Source organism: Suncus etruscus, chromosome 6, assembly GCF_024139225.1.
Source record: "Suncus etruscus isolate mSunEtr1 chromosome 6, mSunEtr1.pri.cur, whole genome shotgun sequence".
In the NCBI taxonomy this organism is placed as follows: Eukaryota; Metazoa; Chordata; class Mammalia; order Eulipotyphla; family Soricidae; genus Suncus; species Suncus etruscus.
In genome coordinates, this window is record NC_064853.1 from 73,866,605 (window position 1) to 73,879,851 (window position 13,247).

General features: G+C 34.9%; 1 protein-coding gene across 1 annotated transcript in view; it reads right to left on the reverse strand.

Annotated features, from left to right (window-relative positions):
- The window catches only part of PCSK2 (proprotein convertase subtilisin/kexin type 2), a 296,376-nt gene that overhangs the window by 251,481 nt on the left and 31,648 nt on the right, over positions 1-13,247 (reverse strand). Inside the window, exon 2 of the mRNA XM_049774336.1 lies at positions 11,750-11,854. Coding sequence (XP_049630293.1) covers positions 11,750-11,854 — 105 coding nt within the window. The remainder of the gene's footprint in view (positions 1-11,749; positions 11,855-13,247) is intronic.

Sequence of the window (13,247 nt, forward strand, 5' to 3'; positions counted from 1 at the left end):
AGCAAGGTCTCCTACCTCATGGTTTATGCATTTCTCTGAGCTAAATGCTTTCTCTAGAGGAGGGTGGAGGAGGGAAGCAGGAATGCCTACAGGAGAGCTACTGACCCTCGAGGAGAAGCGAACTTGTCCAGAAAGATGAACGCTCAGGGACTAGTGTAACTTTCATATATGTAACATTACATGATAAAAGGGATTTTGCAGATAGAATAAAAATTTTAAAACCTGCTTTTAAATTTAAAATTTTAAAACCTTAAGAGGGAGGGAGTTATGCTGGACTGTGTGGGTGTGGTTCATACCAAGTCACAGGAGACCATCAGCAGAAGAAAAAGCAGGGAGATGGGAGAATGAGCTTGTAGCATAGCTGATTTGAGGATGGAGAAATCGTAAGGGCTTATGTGCATAACTAGCATTCTTAAAAACATCTTTTATTCATGCAACTCCACATATCAGAGGCTGTTTCCAGGAAAGCCATGCTAAGAAACCATCTTTGTTTACTTATTCGCAGAGAAATCGCATTGGGAAGTCTGTATTCTGCAGTGGGTGAAGTGGAAATTCTTAGTGAGCATAATTAACTTTGCAAATTTCTTGGGTAAATTAGAAATAAATATATTGTGCCTCAATACTTCCTAAGTGTAGCATTTTACTTCTATAAGGAAACTGGTTCTGTCTCATAAATCATACAGCAAATGAAGAAGCCAGCTACCGCTAAAACATATATACTTTTTATCAAATATAGTATCCTTGAAACTGGTGTCTTTTGCCCAGAGGGGCAAAATGCTCCCAATTGTAAAAGTCATAAAGAAAATGAGGCGGATTTTATTTTCACTTGAGACTAGTTACTTTTAAGCACTTCTGGGCATCAGCCAGACATAGAGAGTGATGAGCAAAAGTGCTTGTTATTCCCTCTTTTTCACACATACATTTTGACTGCTCTATTTCTAATTCAACTCATTGAACTGACAAAAATCATACAGACATAATACTTTATTTTATAATGATGTAAGTTTTAATTTAGGTGATCAGGTGGTTAAGAGCGAGAACATTTTAAATCACAAACTTATAAGCAGCTTCAATTCTTTTTTCTGTTTTTTTAGTTCTATTTTTTTTTTATTGTGAAGACTCAGATAATTAATTTCCCCTCCCTATCAAACGTGGCTGTGTGCCCACAAAGCAGTCATTTACCCACTCTGCATCCATTTGGTCTCAATTGTAAAATTGTATTTTCAAGCTGCAGGGCAAATAAATGAATCAATGCTTCTTTTCTGGTCCCCTATCTGTAATTGCTTTTCAGTACACAAGAAGGAAAACGTACTTCACAAAATACAAACTAGTCACAGAGAAGTTCTGTAAACTCTTACAAACCTAAAGAACTTTAGGTAAATCATGATCTCCTTAATTTCCCATTTTCTGATCTATAAAACTGGGAGTTGATAGTACTTAATTTATCTTTTTACTTTAACTTCAGGTAGGTATTTGAAAGATAATTGAGTCTTCATACATAATGGTGGATGCCCCAAATTCCGTTATTTACTACTGAAGAAACATTTAGTCAAAATCCTAAAAATGTGAATAAAGACATATTTTCTATTTTAAAGTAGATTTTCTAAAAGTCAACAGTCCTGTGAATTATTTTAACTTTTAACTCTAATAAGATAGTTAGCAAAATATTTAAAACCAATATATCAGCAATACAAATGTTCTGCCATTATTACAAAAATTATTATTACTGTTGGTAGGTACTTTGAAAGGGTTTGAAACTAAGAACCCCAAAAATGTTGTGACAAAAATTGTATGTAACTTGTGGATGGAAAATAGTATATTCATGTTTTTGCTGGTTTTGTATCACTAAAGTTCTAGTCTTTTCTTTCAGAAAGGTAAAATCTGAATATATTATTGTATTATTGCTCTAATAGTCTCAGGGGTTCATTCACAGCATACTTTCCCATGCCATCTATGCTTAATATTTCTAGTATGAATCTATGTATAGCTGTAAAAGGTATTCATCAATCATAACTCAATTCCCCAATCTAGATCAGAATCAGTAGCTTTATTGTGTTATGTCAGAAAAGTACTCAATGTAGATGTACAGAGGATGAAAAACCTTGCTTTGAACTTTGCCTACTCTGGCTCAATACCCAGGAGAGACACTAGGACCAACCTCTGAGCACTGATGGCTGTGACCCAAATCAGGCTTCACCCTAAAAGAAGAAACTAATTACAAATTATTCCAAACCCTATAAACCACCTGAGTTTCAATCATGATAATCAATTTCTAAAACACTATCAATCATAGCATTATTAAGTACCATGGAAAAACAAATCCTTGTTCACTTAGATTTTTGTAAGCACATCACACTGGCTATGTCCAGATAATTGTATATTGTTGTGAAATCCAATCAAATGGGTATCATTGTTACTGCCATGCACACAGTGCTGGCGATTAACTTCCAGACACACACACACACACACACAACACACACACACACACACACACACCTTCCTTCCACAAACACATGAACAGACACCACACAGCTTGTGTTCTACGACTTGAGTCAAACCCTAGTCTTGTGTTGGGTATATTTTAAAGAATAGGAAAAATTCTACTTTCTTCTGGTAGTATCATTAAATGAGATTACTGAAGGAAAAGTCCAGGGAAACTAATTTTATAAGCTTTTGAAATACTTCAAATCTCACAGATTAGGGCCAGTCAGATAGGACAGTGGGTATGTTTCTTGCTTTGCATGTAGCTTGTTTTATATCTGAGTCATGCATGGTACTACAAGTCTCACTAAGGGGCTGAATGCAGATCCAGAAGTAAACCATGAATACTGTCAGGTATAATCCAAACAAATCAAAGCAAAAAAACCCTCCACAAATAGATCTTTAATGCTATTCTATTCTTGATGAAAAATAACATTAGGCATATAATGTTATGTTTATAACACTCATAGGAGCATGAAACCATTATTTATGAACATTTGACATTTGAGTGAAGGAACAAAGTAGAAATATACAGCTTTCTCATAGATAAGCCACATTTTTGGTTTGTTTGGGGGCCACACTCTGTGGTGCTCAATGAACATTTGACATTTGGGTGAAGGAACAAAGTAGAAATATACAGCTTTCTCATATATATATATATATATATATATATATATATATATATATATATATATATATAAAATATATGTCACAATTTTGGTTTGTTTGGGGACCACACTCTGTGGTGCTCAGATGTTACTTCTGGCTCTGCACTCAGAAATATACTACCTGATGGTACTCAGGTGGCCATCATATGTAGAACCTCGGATCAAACATGGGATTAAGATATCACAGGTATGCACACTATCTGTCCCATAACCACACATAATATATGTAAATATATACACACATCCATATAATACTTACTGTATGTAGGGAGCATCATTCAGTCTTTTAAATGAGGGTTTTAAAAAGTTTTCAGTAGACATATAAGATATACTGCCTTATAAAGCTGTATTAAAATGATTTCAAGGGACAATTTCATGATTTAATAGAATTATTTAGGAAAGTAGCCACATGTTTATGACTGAAATTAAACTTCACATTGCTATTGGTCCCTTACTTGGTATCCATATGAGTAGATCTTGATGTTCATTGAATATCGTGCTTTCATGCTTTTGAGTGCTTTTACCCTCCCCCAGATTTTTTCTGTCAATTGTACAAATATGGTTTAGCATAATTGTAAAACAAATAGTGTTTTAAATAATTTTAGCTGAACAAAGTTTATAGAACTTGTGTGTTAGATCTTCATATTTTAGACTACTGTTGTTTGGCTTCAAGTTTTGTTGACAGTGTTCTTAATTAAAGTTTAACAGATCTTACAGGTGTTTATGACATAAAGTATGGTCTTAACTCTGATGATCATATTCACTTTTCAATTTTCCCAACTTTGGATTTATTATGTTTTCAAATTGTTTTAGCAGTTCAAACTTTACAAGCACATTCTCCTTGCTTCAGTGATTGCAACTGTGACAGAGATCATGACCAGGATTACAGTATAATTGATTTTAGAAATTAAAAACAATTTTCAAATGCTCTAATCACTTATCATCAGGAAGATGTAAATAAAAACAAAATATCACTTCAGAGCAGTGAGATTGGCACAAAATACAGAGAACAGAATGAATATTGTGCTTGATAGAGCTAACCCTTTATCAGATGACCGATGGAAAATTTTTCTCTCAGTTTTTGTGTTACCTTTTTATTCTGGTCATTATTTTGTTTGCAGTGTAATTTTACCCCTTTGCTTTTTCTTTGTATCATTTCTTTATTTTTCTGTTGTTTCTTATTTATTATAATTTAATATACTTATGTTAATTCCTTATTTATATTTTTTACTTGTTTAAAGAACATGTATCCAATAGTTGACATAGTAGACTGTGATTCATTTGTTTCCAGATAAGTGAGAGCAAACTCAATTTAAAAAGAATAAAAAAAAAAGAGAGAGAAGAGAATAAAGAAAAAACAAAAATAGAAGTTCAGTGACAGGAAAATTTGAGAAAATGATTGTATCGCCAATGACATCATTAAGTAACTGGCACAATATTTAGCAAACTTATTGCTAGTGACCATTCTGTTATTTCATTTGTCTCTAAATATGAAGTGACCAAAGCTACACATTTGTATCTAAATTGGGGTGTACCTATGGGAATGACAGTATTAAACACAGTTGTTGCGATTGTGGAGTACAGGGATTCAAAGGACTTTTACTGATACTGTGACTTTTGTGTTTGGAGGACATGTTTTGAGCTGCAGGTCTCCCAGAAGTATGAAAAAAAGAAGGTAGGGAGGGTGTGTGTGTGTGTGTGTGTGTGTGTGTGTGTGTGTGTGTGTGTGTGTGTGTGTGTAAAAGTGGATGCACTCACTTCAAAAAACCCTCATGATGTCAGCTCAAATATTGATATAAATGGAGTTTGGTCAGATTGGTGTCTCTGCAAAGAGACATAGAAGAGTGGTGAAGCAGGGCCATAGGCAAAGTGGTAATAGGAATGATGGATTCAGCAGGTGTGGCTTCAGCAAGGTGGGGGTTGAAGCTCTCTTTCCTCCTGAGACTTCCAGCTTTCAGCTACATGGCTGGTATACCATGGTTTTTTTCAGTTTGGTTTATATCTTTCTTGAGAAGAGAGTAAGCCTATGAAAATGACCTGGGATGGACATGGTGACTGTGTTTCTTAATTGCATTTTTAAGTTTAATTGATTTATTTTTTTAGTGGTTGCTATAAGGACAAATGTATTACAATTTATTTAAATATAGTAATTTATCATTTTAAGTAAATCATAGGAACTTTTTAATAAAGTAATTTAAAAATTAAAAAAAAACAAAATTTTCATAGAATTTTCAGTTATCCTAATGAGTTTCCTTCATATACATCTATAAGAATGAAACTAATGAGGTTCAAGGTATATTATTTCCTAATAACACATCTAAAAAACATTATTTTATTGTAATTGATGTAACCTGGTTATAATAGTGTTAATGTTTATTCTTTTCCTGTATGAAAGAATCACACCTTCATCATCAGCCAAGTGTCAAAGACCCTCGTCCACTAAGGCACATATTTTAGAATAGAGATAAAACTATAAGGTGATAAAATGATTTTATGAGTTAAAAATAAAAACATATTGTCTGTGAGGTAGCAAAAAATATCTTTATATTGGTCTTTGTGTCTCAATTTTGGCTTAACTCTTGTAATTATTTAAGTGACAAGAATGCCTCATATGTCTTAATATTTGTTTTTGACACCATATCTAGGTTGCTAAAGGTTAAATAAGTTACTTAGTTATAAGAGTATAAAAACAATCTTTTATTCTATTGAGGTGACTTTTAGTGAATCCCTGGATCATGCCTGGATGAAAGTTGGTCAATGGAAAGCCAAATCTTGATTTGGGATTTTTAGCTTCATTCTTCAGAAAAAAGGAAAGTGATTGAAAATGGAATTAATTGTAAGCTATGTCATTGGAAGGAAGCCCACATAAAATACCAAAAATAGGGAGATTTTAATTTCTTGAGGTGAAGGGACATGTGTACAGTTGAGGGGGCAAGATCCTAGTTCCACAAAGACAGAACCTCCTGTGCTTGGAGCCCTCCTAGATTTCACCATCCTATCTTTTTCCATCTGATGATTCAGCTTGTCTTTAATCACACACTCTCAAAAACTGATAAATGTAAGTAAGTGTTAGCATAAGTTCTGTGAGTCACTCTAGCAAGTTAAACTCTCCCGAAGAGGGTACAGGTACTCAACTGTCACAGTCAAATGGGTTCAGATAACCCAAGCTGTTACTCCTTTTATTTGACTTTTTTTTGCAGGTGAGAAGTGTGTGGAACTGAGTTCTTCATTGGAGTGACAACAATAACTCAGCTCGACAGTATCATGATTGTGTTTTTAGGAATTCCATCTGGTATTCAAGAATTGCTTTGTTATGGGGGGAAAACCCATCATACTTGGTGATTGACAGTATCAGAATTCAAGTGTTCTTTGTAAAGAGTACAGAAGATTCATAGGTGTGGGAAACATTTTTCCTTGTAAACCCTCCAAACACGTGACAGCTATATATTGAGCATCTTACTATGTATTCAGAACTATGTTGTTCAATATATTCAGAAATAAATAAGAAAGAAATTAAAATTCCTTAGTATGTATGTATGTATGTATTTATTTTTGTCTTTTGGGTCATACCTGGAAGTGCTCAGGGGTTACTCTTGGCTCTGTGCTCAGAAATGGTTCCTGGCAGGCTTGGGGAACCATATGGGACGCTAGGAACAAAACCAGGGTCTGTCCCCAGTCAGCTGTGTGCAAAGCAAATGCCCAGCCACCATATATACTATTGCTTCAGCCCCCTGAAATTACTTTTAGTTGGAAAAAAAGAGAAAAGCATAAAAACACTGTTACCACTAACATAGGAGTATATTTTTCTTAGCTATTTCCCTGAATATAAACACATAAAAACATATTAAAATTATGCCTACTAACCTGTACTACAAATTTTTCTTGTCTCTTATTTTCAGGTAAGCATAAAAATTTACTGTAAATGAGCAACCGACATTCATATTTCTAACACCAAACAAGATTAAAACTTTTATCCTCTACTTTTTTTCTTTATTTACTGAGTTAACAATCATATTTTACTGGTTTCTATCACTAACTTTGAATGTCTGTATCAATATACACTCTCTAGTTCTTATATACTCCATTCTTTGTTATTTTACTTTACAGTCTGGAGGACAGTGAGTGAGACCAAAAAGTAATATTGAGACAGGAGGAAGGAGTAAACTGGGGTTTATGCATGTATAATTAAAGTTTGTATGTCTAAAAGAAAATCTATCAAAATAGTATAAGGAATTTATTTTTTATATTTTAGTTCATGAACAGCACTTTCCAAACAAGTAGAAGCAGAGATAAACAGATAGGACTCTATTAAGCTGAGAAACTTCTGCACCTCAAAGGAAATAGTGCCCAGAATACAAGAGCCACCCACTTAGTGGAAGAAACTATTCACCCAATACCCATCAGATAAGGGACTAATATCCAAAATATATAAGGCACTGACAGAACTTTACAAAAAGAGAGGAAAAAAATCCACAACCAACATCTAATCCCATTCAAAAATGGGGAGAAGAAATGAACAGACATTTTGTGGAAGAAGAAATACCAATGGCCAAAAGGCACATGAAAAAATGCTCCACATCACTAATCATCAGGGAGATGCAAATCAAAACAACTATGAGGTACCATCTCATGCTCTCATGCCACAGAGATTGGCACACATTACAAAGAATAAGAACAAGCAGTGCTGGCAGGTATGTGGAGAGAAAAAAAAATAAAAACTCTTTCACTACTGGTGGGAATGCTGTCTAGTCCAACCTTTATGGAAAGCGATATTGAGATCCCTCCAAAAACTGGAAATTGAGCTCCCATATGATTCAGCTATACCACTCCTAGGAATATACCCTAGGAACACAAAAATACAAAACGAAAATCCCTTCATCACACCTATATTCATTTCAGCACTATTAACAATAGCCAAACTTTGGAAACAACCAAGATGTCCTTCAACAGGTGAATGGCTAAAGAAACTTTGGAAACAACCAAGATGTCCTTCAACAGGTGAATGGCTAAAGAAATGGATATACACAATGGAATATTATGCAGACATCAGAAGAAATGAAGTCATGAAATTTTCTTATACATGGATGTACATGGAATCTATTATTCTGAGTGAAGTAAGTCAAAGGGAGAGAAATACACACAGAATATTCTCACTCATCTATGGGTTTTAAGAAAAATAAAAGATATTCTTGCAAAAATTCTCAGAGACTAAAGAGAGGAGGGCTGGAAGTTCCAGTTCAGTACATTAAGCTCACCACAAAGAGTGATGAGTGCCGTTAGAAAAATAACTATATTGAGAACTATCCTAACAATGTGAATGAATGAGGGAAGTAGAAAGCCTGTCTAGAGTACAGGTGTGGGTGGGATGGGGAGGAGGGAAATTTGGGACATTGGTGATGGGAATGTTGCACTGGTGAAGGGGGGTGTTCTTTACATGAAACTCAATTACAATCACATTTGTAATCACGGTGTTTAAGATATTAAAATATTTTAGTTCATAGAATATAGCTTTAAACATCTATGAGACAGAGTCTAGCTCATTGTTCCTAATGTTTATTGATTCTTTCTCTTTATCTCTATATTTCTATTTTTATTGTTTAGTAATGTGTGTTAGTGTACGTGGGAATCCAAAATTGATGTATTGCAATTCTCAGTACAGAGAAGATGCCATATATTGTTACTTTTGGACTATTCATAGCCAATACCTTTTAAGAATACTTTCTCTCATATTTTAATGAACAGATTGAAAAATTAGATGGCCACAAGAAGAACTAAGTGCAGAAAGGACTCAGATTTTAATCTAATATTTTGGAACACAGTAGCTATCCTAGATGTTTTCTTTTTTTTCAAAGATTTTTTGTAAAGAATGGTAAGATTTTATGCTTTATTTCCTCTTCAAAATGGTTCTATTATTGGCAAGAAACCTAGCATTTAACCTTGAAGATAAAGGTATATGACCTTAATGATTTTCAATTTTTTGCTGCCTTTTATCTTGTCTTCATAGGCATTGTAGATGATTACCAGCAAGTCTACTAGATGGCTATTAGGACACTTACAGTGATTTGTCAAAAGGGTCATTATGTTGAGGAAAAAGACAGATGACTTGATTTACCATGCAAGCTTTCCTTCTTTATTATTCAATATTTTTACAAGAATCATTCTATATGTCAGGATTCAGCATTCCAAAAAACATTTCAAGCAATTGCAAGGATAAAAAAAAAACAAAACTTAATTTTAGATTAAGAAGTCCAAGAAAGATTAAGAAGCCCAAGAAATCTCCCTGAATGAAACAATGCCTTCTTTGTGTCTGTGTGTATGGGACAGACCCACTGGCACTCAGGATTACTCCTGGCTCTGTGATTATAAATTACTCCTGGAAGGCTTGGGGGACCATATCGATGATGGGGATTGAACCTAAGTTAGCACGAGGTAGCTGCATGCAAGGCAAGCACCCTACCTGCAATATTGTTGCTCTGGCCCCAACAGTGACTTATTTTAATTGTTTCCAATTGTGTTCCTTTCTAAATATAAATCTTTTAAACAACTATTTTCTTATGTTATTGTTTGTTTGTTTGCTTTTCTGTTTTTGGGCCACACCCAGCTGTGCTCAGGGGTTATTTCTGGCTCTGTGCTCAGAAATAACTCCTGGCAGATTCAGGGAACTGTATGGGATGCCAAAGATCAAACCCGGGTCTGTCCTGGGTTGGCAGCATGCAAGGCAAATGCCCTACCAGTACATTATCACTCCAGCTCCCCTTATGTCATTGTTTTATATATTTCTTTCTAAATGCTTTTGAGCAATATCATTAACCATAGAAGAGGACAGTCAGTGAAAGTTCTAAGTAATAATGTAAATAAAAGGAAAACAATTGTACACGAAGGTTAAGGTCACAGAGCATAAATAAAGCAGAAGTTAAAACAGCATTAGACTCTTTCACTCTGGACCGAATTGTTCTGAGTGTACCACGGCCCATTCATTTTTAGATAAGTGAGTCATTCCTTTCCATGAGTTTTCCAAGGACCTATTAGGCATTGAAATAGTTTAACTTAGGCCAAGACTGAGAGGAAAAACAAAACTCTCTGAGGTTATGGTAGTTTCTTCAGCAATTGGCAAAAGAATGCTTAAGATTGACTAGCATGGGCAGCTCAATTAATGCAGAGATAACTCTACAGAGAAGTTTTTTACTTCAGGGTATGTAGAAGCCCTGAGTGAAAGAATTACCAGTGGTCTGCCAGTTGGTAATCCTCAAAGAAGTTGGTTTTGGATTTCTAATAAAAAACAAATTAAACCTATTCAAATGTTCACATGAAAGAACTCACAAGAATAAAATTTCAAACTATTATTTCCAGTAGTCTCCTGTGTAAACCCCTAACTCAATACTTGACCATCTATAGATGCTTCTTCCAGGTTATGCTGTCTTCAATGTACAGAAAACAATTGTGTGGTTTACTATTTTCTCTTTCAGTGAAATGCATAAGAGAAATCAGAGATTTTTCCAATCACCTGAGTAATGGTAAATGTACATTTAAAAATAGTTTATTTTGTGAGAAAAACGATACATTTGGTAGCGGGAAAATTGAATTAAACTGTTAGACACAGGATAAAAATCCAGTAAACTAGAAGTGGAGATAAGGAAACGGGAGTCATGAACATTTAAGAAGTTCATTGAGGACCTGGAGAAAATTAGTTTAGTGGGAGAAATACAAAGTGTGAAGAGAAGCTGAGATGACTATATGACCGCAATCATGCATAAATACCAAGAAGTCCCTTTAATATTGTAACCTAGTCATTTGTTCACTAATGGAAACCTCCATGAAGTATGGATTTAATAGTTGAAATCTTTTATAAAATGATTCATTAAGGAGTTGGAGTAGTGGTGCAGCAGTAGGGCATTTGCCTTGCACGCTGCTGACCTAAGATGGACTGTGGTTCAATCCCCCAGCATCCCATATGGTCCCCCAAGCCAGGAACAATTTCTGAGTGCATAGCCAGGAGCATCCCCTGAGCAGTACTGGATGTGGCCAAAAAACAAAACAAAACAAAAAGATTTATTAAGTTGGTTGGAGTCTTCTCATCCATCAAAGTCACATACCCTAGGACCAGAGCCATAGCACAGTGAATAGGGCATTTGCCTTGATGTGGTCTACTTAGATTTGATCCCAGGCATCCCATAAGGTCCCCTGAGCACTGTAGGAATGATCCCTGAGTGCAGAACCAGTAGTACCTCTCAGCACTGCCATATGTAACCCAAAAACAAAAGCAGAAGAACAAATAAAAACACACCAAAACCCCCCACATGCCAGCACATATTCTTATGCAACCCTTAGTTCTCACACATTAATTAGAAAGAAGACAGCATGCCAAGGGATAGGACACCTTTGTGCTCTTCATCCTTTAAATTCATAGTCCTTAATACCTCATCCTTTAAATACACAGTTTATTATGCACATAATATAAAGCTGAGAGTCCAGTTCCCCAGCCAAGGATCAATTTGCTCCATCACAGTACATTGAATACTTTGAAGTTCCCTGCTTATCTTCCTTTACCATCTCTAAATGGGTTCACTTGTGGTGGGGCATTTGTTTCCGAGAAAACTTACCCTAGGGTCTCTCTCCAGCTGCTGCCTGTGGTGCAAGCTGCGTCTTCTTTTGACCTTTGCAATGCCATTGTGATAAAAGTGATATAGGCCTTCAGCAAAAGGGAGCTGTGGAAAGTCAAAGAAATATGATATATAGTTAGCTTCTAGGGATAACCTCATAACATAACTTTGGAGACCAAACTTGGGACTTCATGCAGGGGTTCCATGAGTTGGAGAATTAGGTGAGAGTCACTAGCAATCTCTAATTCTGCTTGACCATTAAGTTTTCTATCACTGTAATCCTTTTCTGTGTTGACATAGTCCTGTCTTCACAGATGCATTGTCTGTCTGCTATATTGGACTTTTTCTCTGATTTTCTTCAGTGCATCTATGCACAGGGCACAGTGAGTTTGGGTAAATCTAGAGCCTTTCATGTGGTGGGCCAGGTTTCTTTTCTCTATCTTGAAAATTCTTGGAGCTAAGCATGAATTTCAGTATGTGTTCTAGTTAGGGAAGAAAGCAACGAAAGCTGCTGTGGGACTTTGAATTTATAAGAATCTGGGATTACATAAAAAGGACTGTCAGTTATTTTTTGTTTCAAGGTAACTGGGTTACATAGAAATCATGAAACCTGGATATTTCTCATGTCTGCTACCATCAAAGCTTGGGTAAAACACTTTCTCCTGGGCTCTTTTTTTTTCTTGTACATAGAGATGAAGCTTTAAATTTTCCAAATCTCTGACATTTCTTACATGTCTTAATATAAAATGTTTTAAGAAATCACACAAATTAAAGAAAAATAATTTATCATCTAGTATAGAGAGACAGTTATTTTAATTTTTATATAGTCAATCAATTTTAATCAATTTTAATGATTAATCAATTTTAATCAATTAATCAATTAATTTTAATTATGAACAAATAAGAATGTTTTAGAGAGGTTAGAACATGGGTTTTATTAAATTATGAAGAAAATTTATAAATCAAAAAAAAGAATTTTCACTATTTATTTTCTGCTGAAATTTTCAGTGTTTTAATATGTGAATTGACACTCAAAGATTAGACATAAGTGATAGGGATATGGAAAATTTGAAAGTAATATGTTACCAGTGGAGGTAACAATTTTAGAATTTAGATACCAATTTTAGATTTTATTTTGTTGTGTTGCTGGAAACTGAATCCCGGGCATCACACAAGTAAAATAAAAATTTCAAGATCTTTTTTGGCAAGCTTTTAGATATTTTGGGCCTGCTTGGCCCAAATATTTTATAAGGAGAAAACAAACATTTTATTAATGGTAACTTGAGACTATTTTAAAAAACAAAAAATTAAGCACTATGATTTACAACACTGTTACAAGTAGTCTTAAGTTCTCAAACCACACCTTCTAGCCGACTGCTTACTTCCCTTCCACACAAGGAATCTGGTTCCCCTCCCTATCCTATCCCTTACTCCCAATCCCTGAGAGCCAATTACATAAAATCATGGATTTCTCTCTTTGCTTGTACACAGACATAGA